Source organism: Rhodamnia argentea, chromosome 6, assembly GCF_020921035.1.
Source record: "Rhodamnia argentea isolate NSW1041297 chromosome 6, ASM2092103v1, whole genome shotgun sequence".
In the NCBI taxonomy this organism is placed as follows: Eukaryota; Viridiplantae; Streptophyta; class Magnoliopsida; order Myrtales; family Myrtaceae; genus Rhodamnia; species Rhodamnia argentea.
The window spans coordinates 13,064,146-13,078,727 of record NC_063155.1 but is presented as its reverse complement, the minus strand read 5'-3'; the positions used below and the strand labels follow the sequence as shown (position 1 = coordinate 13,078,727).

Sequence of the window (14,582 nt, the reverse complement as noted above, 5' to 3'; positions counted from 1 at the left end):
AGTTTTTTACCCACACTTCGTCTTCATCAGAGGAATGAATCACACTTGATGATTTAGGGTAGGCATCATTTACTCTTGGGGTTGCATTTCCCATACTTCTTTGCATATAGAGCTGACTAGGACATAAATTGTCATATTGATGTTTGATGGCATAGGAATACTCTCGAGATCTCCGAAATTAATCTCCACTAAATGTGTTAAAACTTGAATAGGGTCTCTAGAAAAATGGTTTTGAAAAAAATAGGACAAAATTGTCTACCCTTGAGAGAGATATTTGAGCACGATGACCACATCGCCATGGTTAGATGTTTCGAAAATTTTAATCCGGCTCTAAATGATGTGCGACACTCAACTTAATAGTATATGCGGAACTATGTATTCCAAATCACATTTTTTTTTCAAAAATCAAGAATGACAAACTAAGTCTAAAAACTAAAACCGTTAGAATATAATCGATTTTCATCTATTTTTGCTTATAAGCGACATATTTCACTTCTAGTCACAACAAACCCAAAGGAGCTTTGAAAAGACAAAAGGGTTTTTCCTTTCAAGAAGCAAACCCACCGGCCAACGATTAAAACCCATTTGAAAGAACTCTAGAACGTGCATCTCATCAATGTCCCTGTCCATTCCACGTGTGTTACAGGACTAAAAAGGGCCCCATTTATTGAAGTTCAACACATCTAGCAACAAAACTCTTGACGTTCAAGGCACCTATTTAATTCGATCGAGACATGCATATGTCAAAGACAATGTTGTTGCCTAACGACGAAGAGACAAAAGCATGAATGCTTCGTTTTCAAGAGTTCAAAACAAAGTAGCTTACAGGTCATCTACTCTTGATGTCCTAAAATATACACCGAATATCATATGAATTGATTATTCCTCGTGTAGGTTGAACAGGGGGCAATCATTCAAAGTCTAAACCACAATATGGGGGGGGATGGTATATAATCTTCTTGCAAAGAACAGAAACGACAATACTGTAGTCATTTTCAAATAAATTTCAAGAAAAAAAAATTAGGGTTTATGGACTTGTCACCGTGTGGGTGCAACTAATGAGCATATAGAAAAGAAGGGTTTCTTTTGCTTATTCAAATGGCCCAGGATATGAGTGGCTAATTCTTGTATCGCATGTGTGGAGGAAAAAGTTGAGCATTTATGAAATGTTTATATCGCATGACACGTTGACATGATATCATTAACCAGCTAAGACAGTGTTGAAGGACGGTACTATAATATACACTTTTAGAAATGAGAATGCTTAATTGGTCTAGGGATGTCTCGCGTATCCATCTCGTCTGGTAAGAATCACAAGGTATATCTTTTGAACGTGTAAAGACAACTTGAAAAAGCCAACGAGGCGTATATTGGCCAAGAGCTTTAGCTTGAATGGAAGAACCGAGACCGTTCTCCTCTATCCGATTAACATTGGCAAAGTAATGGCCCTACAAGGCTTGTCTCAATGCGCATAATGGGGTCAAGTCTTTCGTTTGATTTGGGACGGAAGTGTCTCCTCATGTTCCTCCTTTGGTCTTGACTCTGTATGAGCTCCCACTCAGGCACTAGAATACAATCCTGTCTCTAATGATCTCTCTCTCTCTCTCTCTCTCTCTCTCTCTCTCTCTCTCTCTCTCTCTCTCTCTCTCTCTCTCTCTCTCTCTCTCTCTCTCTCTCCACTTATGTTGAAAGGCTTTCCCTAATTATACTAAGACCAATTGAAATGCCGCTTCATTATGTGATGCGACAAACTCTACTAACGCGAATGCGGCTCATTTGTTCAAATACCCCCTTATAATCTGTCACATTACTTTGTAAACCGATTTCATATCGATTTGAATACACCTAGCATTAGTACACGAGATAAACTAGAGGAACACGCAATAAAAAGGTTTTGATCGAGTCTTCAAGTAAGATAGATGAGCTGAATTTAATTTCATGATCTCGAATGCGTTTGGCTTGGCCATGCATTTTAGGAAGCGAACAATGCCATCAAAATGCCAACTGTAGAGGACAATGTGTAGGGAAAATCCATAGGTCCCTCATGCAAAACATTCATGCTTCCAAATAGAGGACACGGGATCGTCAAAAGTTATTTCAAACCATATCTCTAATTCGCGAATTGCAAATATAAATCACAGATAGTATATTCGATTAAGTTTGCATGTAGATGTTCATAACTTTTAACCTGCCAATTTGAGTCCTGGATGGAGGAAAATTTGAAGGAAAATAGAGAGAAAAAAAATTTCAATCTACACAAAGGCTTTGGGAGAAGTCCCAAACTAATGAAATCTCCAACATGGAAACCTCTCCAACAATTGAAAAAAAAAATTAGCTCACTGGTGCCAATATGACCAGAGAAAATGACATTTACGAGGATGAAAGATTAGAAAGAAGACATCTATGTATGACGACAATCTTTTATGGAGACCTTAGTTAACGTAGTAGAGAGTCAATGACTAGTTCACACGTCTCACTCACTTTGACTGCGGAATAGGGTTAGAAACTTATTTAGTTTTTTAAACAGACTTCGGATGTGTTAATTAGTATTTACAAGATTGTAAGTGGGCTTAGAGCCTACCCACAGCCCAAAAGCCTCTAATCTAGTTTAGTGTGTTCGTGATGCCTCTCCAACCCGGCCCGTGCAAGCTTGAGTTAGTTGACTTAATATTATCGATCCGATAGCCGATCCATCTTTGTTATTGAATTAACTCTTTAAGTACTCTCGTATAGTTGCAAACTTTTACAATTGTAATAATAGATTAATCGGTAATATCTCGTTAACCTTTCCCTCGAGAGGAATAGGTCCCGGATCATCTTTAAAAGAAGAGCCATCTTCAACAGGGTTCGAATTAATTCAACATTCCTACCATGTCATCCATACAATGATGGCGGGAAATTGATGTTGGTTCTCTTAATTTAAACCCCAAAGAGCTCCTTAGGGGCACACTGTAAAGCACAATTTACGTTTTTAACTTTGTCTAATTAATGATGGCTTGGATAAGTCTCTATGGACTGTAACTAACTTTTGATTCATTTACATAGGATGCTGATCATGCTCATGGGCCCCTAGTTTTGTAGCCTTTCTAATCTAGTATTACAAATGCGCGTCCCAATCCCAAATTCTGTTAAAATGGTGGGTCAATTCTATGACTAGAGCTTCATCATTCCTTACCTAGATTACGACTCATAATGGTTAATTTCCTATTTACATTTTACTTTATCGAAGAGCGACACGTGCATAGTTATTGTACGACACAACAAATGGAAAGAAGCCAGCAATTGATTCATGAGTGAGACAACGTCGGATCAATCAACTTGAGCAGCCCATACGCAAAAGCGTGATACATCTACAAGTGACGACGGAGCTGGCTAAGCGGCTTTGCATTGTACTCCCAAGGCGACAGAAACCGATCCTTTTCTTAGGTGTGAGCAAATTTCAGATTCCAAATTAAAATATGCTCGTTAGAACTAATTTTTCATTTTTTAGAACCTAAAATCTACCATGTCACAAGTTCTATTGTCGGTTCCAAGGTCTATTCAGATTCACCTGTATTTTTAATTAAACGATTGTAGTAAATTATCACATCTAATGACCACTATTTATTGCTACAATCCATTCACCATAACTCATATTGAGATACACAAGATATGAATATTGACAAAGTAAAAGTCTCAGTCATGAATATCGCCAGAAATAAAAGTTTAGACTAATGTTTTCGGATTACACACTTATCATCAAACGCTATGAAATACCGCATGATCATGCAAAAGCATATAACAAGAAAAACACATACGCAAGTTCCATGTTACAGGTCCTAGTTGCACCTAGAACTCGGAATCTACCCCGTATACCCAAAACCTAATGATGCCTTGTTTACACTAGTTCGGTTCTCCAGTTTCTGGTTTTACCATAGAACCATATTCACTTGTACTTTTTCTTATATGATTAGATGCTAACAAGAACACTGGCCAAAGCTATGGTTGAATTTTTATTTTGATGGATGCGTAGAAAATGGAAAAGTGGGTTCCGAGAAGGGCACTTGAGTAAGGCAATAGGTGCCGATCATCGCAAGATGAATGCTTACCTTATACATTGGATAATGGATCTAAAGGACGTACATTGGCTTATCAAATAAGTTCAAATGCCATAAGAAGACCTAGGTTTGGCATAGTTTTGACTATTGTGATTATGATGTGTTATGACTCTATTCTAGCATGAACTATGTGAAGCAAAGTAGCTTAAAGAAGTTAAACCATTATGAGTCGTAATATAGGCAAGGAATGATGAAGCTCCAATCACAGAAGCCCATCAATTTACACACCTTAACAGAAGTTTTTTGGGGTTGGGATGCGTATATGTAGTACTAGGTTGAAAGGCTACGAAACTAGGGCCACATAGCCTGATCAGCATCCTATTTGGGATTGGGATGCATACATGCAGTACTAGGTTGGGAAGGCTACGAAACTAGGGCCACATAGCTTGATCAGCATCCTATGTAAGTGAATCAGAAGTTAGTTCAGTCCATAGAGAATGATCCAAACCATCACTAATTAGACAAAAATAAATGTGCAAATTGTGCCTTACATTTGTGCCCCGAAGGAGCACTTTGGGGTTTAAGTTACGAGAGCCGGCATTTATTTGCCACCATCTTTGTATGGATGTCATGGTTGGAACATTGTAGTAATTCGAATTCTGTCGAAGTTAACTCTTCTTTAAAAGATGATTCGAGGCCTATTTCTCGTGAGAGATAGCTTAACGAGATATTATCGATTAACGAGACAAATGGTAAATTCATTCCAGTAACAGATACACCACAAAAAAAAAAGGTGCTAAATTAATCGAAGATTAAGTGCATTAGTCATCTGTTCACGAATTGATTTGTTGGCACCCACGAGTTCCCCAAATAGAAATGTTCAAGTCTGCTTATTGCACCAAGTTCCACCCCTTAAAAGTCTTGGCAGCGATATTTGAACTTTTCGTCCCTCAGATTCTTTATCAAATTTCTTCATTTTTTGAAATTGAGCAAAATTGTCCAAAAAATACCAATCCTATGTTACTTTTACCAATTCAATCCTCAACCATTTTAATTTTTCCAATTGAGTTAATTCGGTCAATTTTGGCTAAAAATCAATTACGTGAACGTCAACCGCCCTACATGACATGATGACACTGACCTAGACAATCTATAATAATTTTAGAAATTTTTTATTAATTTTTCTATTTTAATTTTTTGTTTTCTTTCTTTATTTTTTATTTTGTTTTCCTTTCCTTTTTCCTTTTCTCCCTCCTGCAATCACCACTAGGCCTTGTCGATGGCCAGTAGAGGTCGCTTGATTTAGCCAAGGTAGCCCTTGCCTGAGGCCGGCCAACAATGACGCCCAGTGGTGTCCAATCGAAGGAAAAGGCAAACAATAAAAGAAAAGGAAAAAAAAACAAAGCAAGAAAATAGAAAAATTAATAAAAAAGTTCAAAAAAATGTTAAAATCTATCCGCATTTGCAATTTCAGGCTAATTTAGTTAGATAAACTCAATTGTCAAAATTAAAAACCCAACAAAAATTGCAATAAATTTAGGATTTTTTACAATGTTCCCAAATATTGAACAATTGACAAAATCTCAAGGATCTCTAATATCTTTACCCCTTGATTTGGCGAGCAATGTTTTCGGTTGCACAGTCTTCTATGTTACTTCGCTCCTAGCTTTCCCTGATTCAAATGTATTCGTCTTTTTCAGTTAATATTCTCATATACTTCTAAACCTAAGAACAGGATAAAAACTCATCAAAATGACCTGGCATTAGCCTAATTACAATGATGCGAACAAAAGGCCATGCTTAGCAATAAGCCTGACTAAACAATATATGCTCTAGGTGTCCATGACAACCATATTAGCACAAAAGTACTCACCGTGGAGACTCTGAATTTATATAATCCCGCTTCGATATTTCTCAATATCGAGTGTATTTCATATATTTTCCACTGGGGACGTATGCAGAGCGACAATATCAATATTGCACTAACATGGGTATAAGAACAAATTAAAATCCAGTGGTTCTAACCAACAAAGATATCAGATAGTAAAAGTAAAATTTATTGTGTAACCAATTTTCTCTTGTTGAATATGTGGATACATTCTCTGTACTGCCAGCTGATGTTTACATAGAGTCCGGATATTTTAACTGACAGACAATTAATAGAAGATCACACCCGCAACCCAAATATTAGCAGCAACAACACGACGTTGAGTGAGACAGACTATGTACAATACGTTCACTGGTGCTGTGAACATAAATTATGTTCACTACCCATAAAGTACACTAAACATGCTACATTGACAATTTACCTGTCCGCCAGTAAGCAAGAGGCCCACATCAAAGTGTGACTTCTTGCAAGAGCACCGTGCTTATGATCAATTCAACCGCATCCATCCTCACTAGCACAACCACGCTGGTATAGAACACGAGCACTTTTGTCCCAGACAGTGAAGAAACACATATGATCACAAACCTGAGATCGACTCAAATTCTGATGTGGGAGCTCCTTTTGTTAGGGGTATACAAGAATGTGGGGGGTTACATGCTGATAAACCTCAAAGAAGATGGGACTTCCGCAGCATCATTATTGGAATAAGACGTCATCAATATTTGATGCTGGCAAACCTTTGAGTACATCTCTTAATGCGCAATAATGGCTGTCACATTTGTGGTCCGAAATTAAATTGCTGGAGAGCACTATCCTCTGAAAATGATCCCCAGGATGCCGTCTCCATAGAGTGAAGTACTCAATCCTAGTATTTGAGTTGCTGTCCATATTTCTCTTCAGGTAATACACAGTACCTGGCACAAATAACTCCTCAGGCATTGTTTGCTCCTTCTCCATAACAGCATCACCCTTTGCTGTGGGTTTGGACTTGGGGGGAACTTTAGGAACAATAGCGGATTCCTGTCGGATGGATGGATCTGTTTTCAAAATCAAAATATGGTTAAATCCAAGAGAAACGAGAAAGCTATTGTTGCTGGAAGGGACACTCAGAAGGTCGAAATAATTCAATGATCAATAGTTCCATTTGTCAAACATGCATTTAACATTACAAGAGTATGGAGGAACAACTACATGGGCCAATGATGATGCAACACGAGGTTGCATTTGATTCATAAGGCATCCGTCTTGTTTGGGGGGTTGCATGAAGTTTGTCAGATAAGGCCAACAGATAAGCAGCAGTATATGGATATCCCAGGGTATACAAGTCACAGAAGGGCAAGCTCATGTCCTCTTGTGGATGAATGCTCATAAAAGGATAGGGAATTAAAATCCAAGATAATAGTTCTGTCAAATCGTTCAGCCATCACCAGAAGCACGGAACCTATGGACCATCAAGTAAATACTATCCACACACAATGTTGCATGAAGGGACTCAGTTAACATTGGTAAGATGAGCAAGTACATTAATAATTAGGTTCCACTAAAAACTGATAAGAATAATAGCATTTTTTCCATGGAAAATCTTGACAAAGATTTAGGGCCTACATGGCAATGATTCTAATTCTTTGATTTTGTTCCTCAGAACAAAAAAGAATAAAAAACATGTCTAGTAACATAAATAATTTTGATTATGATTATGTTCCAGAGAACAGTTTTAGAGCAAAAACAAGAATAAAAAAATAGTTGATTCTGCAAAAAATATATATATACATATCACTTTTCAGAAACCTCTTTTTTTTTTTTTTTTTTGGGGGGGTTTTAAATGCAGGGATTAAACAGGCTAAGAATACATATAATCAACATCTCTATTTAAGTTCTATACTATAACTGATCTGTTCATTATAGCCACATTCAACAACGGATCACCGTACCACACTAAAATTACTTATGAGAGCCTAAAATCTATTTGGACAAGCGAGAATAAAAGATAAATAACTAAACTAATCTGAAATAACACACTAACCCAACATGCTCTCTCTTTTTTTAAGCGTAAAATGACTCGTTATGAAGGGAAAATGAGACAGAATAGCACGAAAAAATATTTTATGCAATATGTTATATAAGAGAATCAATATGAATTAATATTCAATTAATTCCAAATGCAGGATGAAATTTCATAAGGTAACTACATAATTATTTGACTTAAATGACAAAAATTGGGAAGAGAAATTGCTCCTCGGGAATAGAAATTTTGTGCAGTTACCAAATGCATTTATGTTTTAGGAACATAAATTTTGTATAGTTATCAAACACATTCTGATTCTCTAAAACTCAGCCAGGGAACAGAATTAGAAAAAATAAATTCTAATCAGAATCACTTTTTGGGATTAGAATCCTTGCCATGCAAGCCCTTAGAAATCAGGATAAGAGTTGAAAAAAAGGAACCACTCCCAGAAGAAAATTGTAGTCAAACTCTGTTGATAGAAATGACAGTTGGGAATACACTTGGCCCCGAACCTAGATACAAATTCTATGATAGACAAGCAACAGAAGCCCATTATGCATATCCTCTAAAGGAGTATAAAATAAAATCAAGTTGGTTTTCAATTACAAGTTCTGACTTAATAACACAGACTCCCACTAGTGTAAGCCGTCTATTCAGCAAGAGATAAGTACAAGGCACCTTCTGCTTAGACTACAATACACACACCCAGAAGGAAAATAGCAACACTGGTCCAGTCAATCACATAACTTTCGCTAAAAAATACAGCAACACAATACTGTAAGAGGCCTCACCCAATTTTTCTTTGTTAGTCCTGAATTTGGCATAATCAGCAAGTTTCCTTGCCACATCTTGTACTGAAGAGACAACCTGTTTTGCATTGGAAACCAGGTCAATGATACTTTTCCAGTCTTCCTTTTCGATTGTACTAGTCCTGCAGAAGAAATAAAGTTCAAAGTTAAACATTAGAGTAGCACATATACACTTCTGAGACATCCTGTAGGTTTTGTTTGCAACCAAAAGAAAAGGGTTCATTAAAGGAGAATTCTATGGGATTGAACAACTGAACAGTGAAAAACTTGAAATTGAAATTCATTTTCCTCATGAGGAGGAATGGTTATAATATCTGCATGTTTTCTCAATACAATAGCAAACATCTCCGGCAAAATAATGGAAACAGAACGGTCGCACATAGTAACTTAGCTAGTGGTTCCTATGAAGAGCAAACGAGAATAATAGAAACAGAAATAAAAATTGAATCGCAAGTCTTAAACCTTATGTAAAGAACGCAATCAAGTCTTCACCATTTCAACTGATTCAATCAAAATCCAAAACCTATACCCAAAAGTGCAATCGAGTCCTACAACTTTCAGTTGGTTCAATATGGTCCCAAACCCATTATCCAAAGATGCAATTAAGTCCTAAAACTTAAAATCAAAAGTGCAATTTAAGAACATTGCGTATGCAACTTTTAAGTGGCATGTGGGCAATTTCAGGAGGCACTCATTCAAAGGACTCGAATGCACTTTTTGAAAAGGATTTAGGATTTAATTGAATCAACTGAAAGATTATGATTCAATTGCATCGCGTATTCTCCCAGAAATGGATGGAGGAGGAATCTTCTGTAGTTATGTGTCCTTTGCACGAACTTAGCCTGCGGAATTATTCCTTTAACCCACAACAACTAGAAACAAATTCACTCTGGAAAGCACGCATTTCAACGACTTCAAAACAGAGCTGCCTCTTGGTGTTGAAATCAATAGTAGATTGCAACAAAGAAAGAGGAGAACGTCATCATCTTGATCAAGGCTTTTAAAGCAAAATACCATCCCATGACAACAGCTACTAAATGTCTGTACTGACGCAAGAATAAGCACTAGATTGCAACTTATGTAGTTCTGAATGAAGACAGAACCCTATCTGTGACATCCCAAGAAGCAAAAAGAAAACTCAGGGACATGTACAAGGGAAGTCCCAAACATTTTGTCCATTGGTCAAGTGAATCTTTACGATTACATTTTCATCAAATGAGTCATAAGCATTATCAATTTTAATCAATTAAGTTCACTGATTAACTCTTTATGCCTAAAAGTGGTGTGGCTTGTTGTAAGATGAGCCTTGTGTGATTTTCCAACACCACATTCCATCAGTTGCAAGCTTAAGACTTGATTGACCAAAATTGACACCATTTTGGATTGACCAAAATAAAATGTCAACATTTAGTCGACAAAAGGGAAAAGCGTTTGGTTTATAATTGGACCTATGTATGTCAACATTTAGTCGACAAAAGGGAAAAGCATTTGGTTTATAATTGGACCTATCTTGAAAACTCACATAGGTCACTAGTCAGTGCTAATAAACCACTTGGGCTAGTCCTTGCACTCTGGTGATTCTGCCATTTACTGAAGAATTCAACATCACAAGCCCTTATAGATATTTGGAGGCTTAAGTATACTAAAAGTGCCAAAACTTGTATACGACGCTCACTTTACTGTCAAAACTTCCAAAACGATCACTTAAGTGCCAAATTTTTTGAAAAATGATCACTTCAACATCAAAACTTTCAAAATGATCACTTAAATGCCAAATTTTTTTAAAAATGCTCACTTGAGTGCCAACTTCGCCAAGCCACGTCAGCTCAAATATTAATAAAAAAAGGCCGATTTCAGGCAAGCCATGTCAGCTCCAATTGGAGTTGGCACTGTAAGTAAAAGTTTTTAAAAAAAATTGGCACTTAAGTGATAGTTTTAAAAGCTTTGGCACTAAAGTAAGCACCGTACACAAGTTTTGGCACTTATAATCTATTTTAGCTGATATTTGGATGTGGTTACCTGCTACTACAACTCTCCAATCACATTATACACTGTGGTCTTTGGACACAAGGACTCAAACTAATTAACTGCGGAGTCATTACCAGAACTGTTATTATATCATAAGTAGAAGGGTTACAACTTTGAAAAATCATTTGGCGATGCCCAATGGAAAGAGGACATTAGATGCAATCTTAAAAGAAGATCAAGATGATTCCATTTTCCAGACCACACTATATTGCATCATTGCTAATCAAGATGATCCATTAACAACTTAGCAAATCTTGCCACGTCCCCGGTTATCATTTCATAACAATAACAAAAGAAGAAGAGAATCTTCATTATTAAATCGCCAATAAGCACCAAATGAACCACTCACAGATAAGTTTGTCACAAACGTGACTTCTTAGGTGCCAGTTAATAAGAGGAACCAAACTTTTCTGTTGGTTGGTATGAGAGACACGAGAGTAGATATGTGGCTAGTTTATTTCTTTGGGAAGAACCTTACTGTTAAGGATTTCAAGGAGCTGTTCTATTGAAGTTAATGGACATTTGACATACAGAAATATTTTCTTGACAAGCGGAGGCTACTTGTTTCTTGCACAAATATGATAAGAAAAAGGTCACATTAGCTTCTGCAGGGCAACTTCCACTCACCAGTCAGTCTGAAGAATCTCATTTCTCAGTCTTGTCAATGAAGCGACACTTAATCTTGGTACTATGTCATCCTGTATATAATCTCAAGTAAGAATAGTAAGATGAGCTGCAAATAAGTCAATCACCAAAATACTGCAGCAAATCAACACCACTATCACCACCCAACTGCTGTGCTATCCAGATAAGAAGATAACACAAAAAAGAATGTATTTCTACCTGCATAACGACATTTGTTACAAAATCAGAGCAGCTTTCAGCTAGTTCTCTGGAAACACAAGGCGGTGTTGCATATCCAACAGCAGAAACAAGTTCTGGACTGAAGCCCAACTCCGTTTTTGATTTCTTGCGCAGCATTATTGCAAGTAAAGAAGCTATAGCACCACCAAGAGAATGACCAACTAGCCTTAACCTAAACCCCTGACAATAAACTTTGTTAAACAAACTTGTCATGAAACCTCTGAAACAGAAAATTACTCTAAAAAGACATATATTTTTTGTGTTACAAAAGAACCTAATATTACCTCATGCTTATCTAAGCACTGCTTGATGGTTCCAATCTCATGAGCAAGAAACCAACGCGCAGCTTCAGCAGTACCGAAATGGGTTGAGTACCCCTCAAATGTGACTTCTTCATGGCTTGAAGAGGCAACATTAGTGATCAGGTCATACACAGAGTGTGTACCTCGAATTCCCAATATTACAAGTTTCTTGCGATAATCGATCCCTATGTAGTAACCAGGCCTCAAGATGCTAGAGTTCTTCACAAATTTCAACACATCGCTTTCTCGAAGCATGCTGTTTCTGGCAATACCAGCAGCACTATCCTTATAACAACCTTTTGCCAATTCAATGTGATACATGAGATCTTGGACCTTAAAAAGTGGATCCACAAAATGAAAGACAAAGTTCAGTGGATATGAAACTCATAACTCTTCATTTGTACTTTCAGTCAGAAGATGAAAGAAACATGTATTTACTCAATATGCAGCTAACTCGGGTTGATACTTACTATCGCATCAGAAGATATCAAAATGCCATTTATATCCTCGAAAGGATTTGCAGATGATTGACGAAGATAAATAAGATACAAGCCCACAGTAAGATCACCTAGGCTCCAGTCTTGGACTCCCATTTTACTCCTTTGGATGCTTGCAATGATCTCCGAAACAGACCTAGCAGTTGGTGGCGAACAGCTTACGCCTTGACCTCCGTTTCCTGGAAATTTAGTTACAATGTCAATGACTTCACATGGTAGATGCTGAATTGCATAGATACCAATATGGCCCTGCCCAGAAACCTTCTGCTCTTAAATGAAAAGGCGACACCGAACATGCATCTTAATACTCTATTACATGAACTCTTTATTTGAACAAGCTGAAATGTTACAAAGAGCTTTCTCCTTTCCTGTGACCAGAAATGGATGCACATCATCCAAAGCTTGCTATAAAGTTGTAAACATGGCATTATACTCGTAGCAAATGAACCAGCAATTGTGATTGTAACAAGAGAAGGTTGTAAAACTGTCAAAACTCCTCATTATCACCAGGTTGTAAAACTATCCGCGGAGGAACACAGATTGCAATTAAAATACCTGTCGGCAAAGCCCACCTGCACATCTGCAGCGCCGGCTCCAAAGCCTTCGGGAGCCAAGCTAGTTCGATTTTCCATTTACTATCGCCCAAATCCTCATCGTCAGAGCTATGCCTGCTCATCCCAGAACCATGAAGCATCTTCCTCTGCACTTCGGACTCCGGAGAAACTCGACCCCCATTCTTCTTCGCCTCATCGGGTTCGAGCTCCTCGGCCTTCGAAACTTGCGACCGATGTCTACTAAGCACAGCAAACACTAAACTTCTAGGGGACTCCTGTCCCTTCAACACATCATTAGCGAGACCTGTACGATTAGGCAGAACAACAAGAGCGGGAACCAATCCCTATATGAGCTCATTCACAGATGAATAGAATTCGTAAACACACGGCTCCTACATGGGACAGTATTAACCTGAAAAAAATCAAACTCGTCAAATCTAGACACTTGCAAATGAGGGGGAAGAAAATCAATTCCTGATTCTAGGATTTACGAAAGATAAACAGCGGAATTTACATCGACAGAGAACTCACGCATGTTCTGGAGAAAACGCCTTATGGATTGACGAGCCATTCTCGATCGAGAGCACGAGAGAGACACAGAGAGAAGCTTTTTTAAATGGCTATGGCGGTTTCGCCGCTTCGGCTCGAAGCCGGTGGAATTAGAATAATCTCGGGAATTCAGCAAGAACGGTGAGGGCATTTTCGCCATTCCGAGCGGATTCGAGAATTTCCGCGTCCGATGGTGTTGGTGGTAAAAGCCGAAAAGGGTCGGACCCACTTGAAACGACACCGTAAGATGGGAGGACCCCCTCCTTGAAGCGACGTCGTCCCCGATCAGCCATTGCGACGATTTCCGCCTCAAGCGTCGGACCAACTTGAAACGACACCGCATGACGGCGGACCACATGACAGACTTCCCTCCTTGAAGCGACGTCGTCACAATCAACAGTTCGCTGAGCTTTTCCCTCTATAAATAGGAGCCAGCAATTAGGGTTTTTCCGCTCACCCGTGTGCATTGCTTCCACGGATTCAGTAGCCAGCCGAAGTCGGAGGGTCACCCTCCGCAAAGCTTCGACGAACTCATCGCCAGTCATCCATGGCGTTTCCCGAGTTATTTTCTCTCTTCGAACTTCTTCGTCCATGGTTTTCGTTTTTGATTCTTCACGATCTCGGTTTTAACTTTTGCGTCGCTCGGATTTGGTGGAGAATGAGGTGATGATCTTGATGTTTCCCTATTGGTTTGACTCGCCGGGATGATGGCGTCCGACCTTTGTATTAGCTCTATCTGATCATTCTCCATCTTCGTCTCCCTTCTCTCTCGTCTTCCCTGCAATTTTTTCCAGTTCATGTTTTTTATTTTGGTTTTTGGGAAAGATTTGCAACTCGAATGGCGGAGATTTGATTATCTGGTTGCTTGCTTTTCCAAGTGCGCTTTCACGGGGCGGTGGATGCGGCCACCACCGTTCGCCGGAAAGCTACGGCCGGCGGCCGTTGCCCTGGAAGGTTTTACTTCCTTTTCGAAACTAATTTGTTCGAATTTTTTCTGTTTCATTTTTATGCGGATATACATGTCATGTCCATTGTCCAGTATGGCATGT

At 38.4% G+C, this 14,582-nt stretch overlaps 1 protein-coding gene and 1 non-coding gene across 4 annotated transcripts; one reads left to right on the top strand and one right to left on the bottom strand.

Annotated features, from left to right (window-relative positions):
• Positions 1–5,643: 5,643 nt before the first annotated feature.
• On the bottom strand, positions 5,644–13,654 carry LOC115727500. 3 transcript variants are annotated; one of them, XR_007198904.1, is made up of 9 exons: positions 13,516–13,654; positions 12,986–13,288; positions 12,404–12,609; positions 11,916–12,266; positions 11,611–11,811; positions 11,395–11,465; positions 8,722–8,861; positions 6,347–6,962; positions 5,644–5,709 (listed from the first exon to the last, which is right to left on the bottom strand). XR_007198904.1 is itself a non-coding variant. In XM_048281225.1 (8 exons), exons 1-8 carry the CDS (start codon positions 13,553–13,555, stop codon positions 6,622–6,624), a joined length of 1,653 nt encoding a protein of 550 aa, XP_048137182.1. In that variant the 5' UTR covers positions 13,556–13,654; the 3' UTR covers positions 5,644–6,621. The 3 variants fall into 3 exon arrangements, 2 of the variants coding, with proteins under 2 accessions (XP_048137182.1, XP_048137183.1); XM_048281225.1 differs by having other exon boundaries at positions 5,644–6,962; XM_048281226.1 differs by having other exon boundaries at positions 5,644–6,962; positions 12,404–12,600.
• Positions 13,655–14,189: 535 nt separating this feature from the next.
• On the top strand, positions 14,190–14,279 carry LOC115727502. Its single transcript, XR_004013691.1, has one exon. It is a non-coding gene; the product is annotated as a small nucleolar RNA Z102/R77 (small nucleolar RNA).
• The last annotated feature ends 303 nt before the right edge of the window (positions 14,280–14,582 follow it).

Excerpts from the sequence above, each read along its gene's own strand:
- LOC115727500 (XM_048281225.1), bottom strand. The coding sequence starts at position 13,555 with ATGGCTCGTCAATCCATAAGGCGTTTTCTCCAGAACATGC. Across the intron at positions 13,289-13,515 it reads GCGTTTTCTCCAGAACATGC|GTCTCGCTAATGATGTGTTG; the intron begins GTGAGTTCTCTG and ends CTAATCGTACAG. Across the intron at positions 8,862-11,394 it reads GAGATTCTTCAGACTGACTG|GACTAGTACAATCGAAAAGG; the intron begins GTGAGTGGAAGT and ends TTTCTTCTGCAG.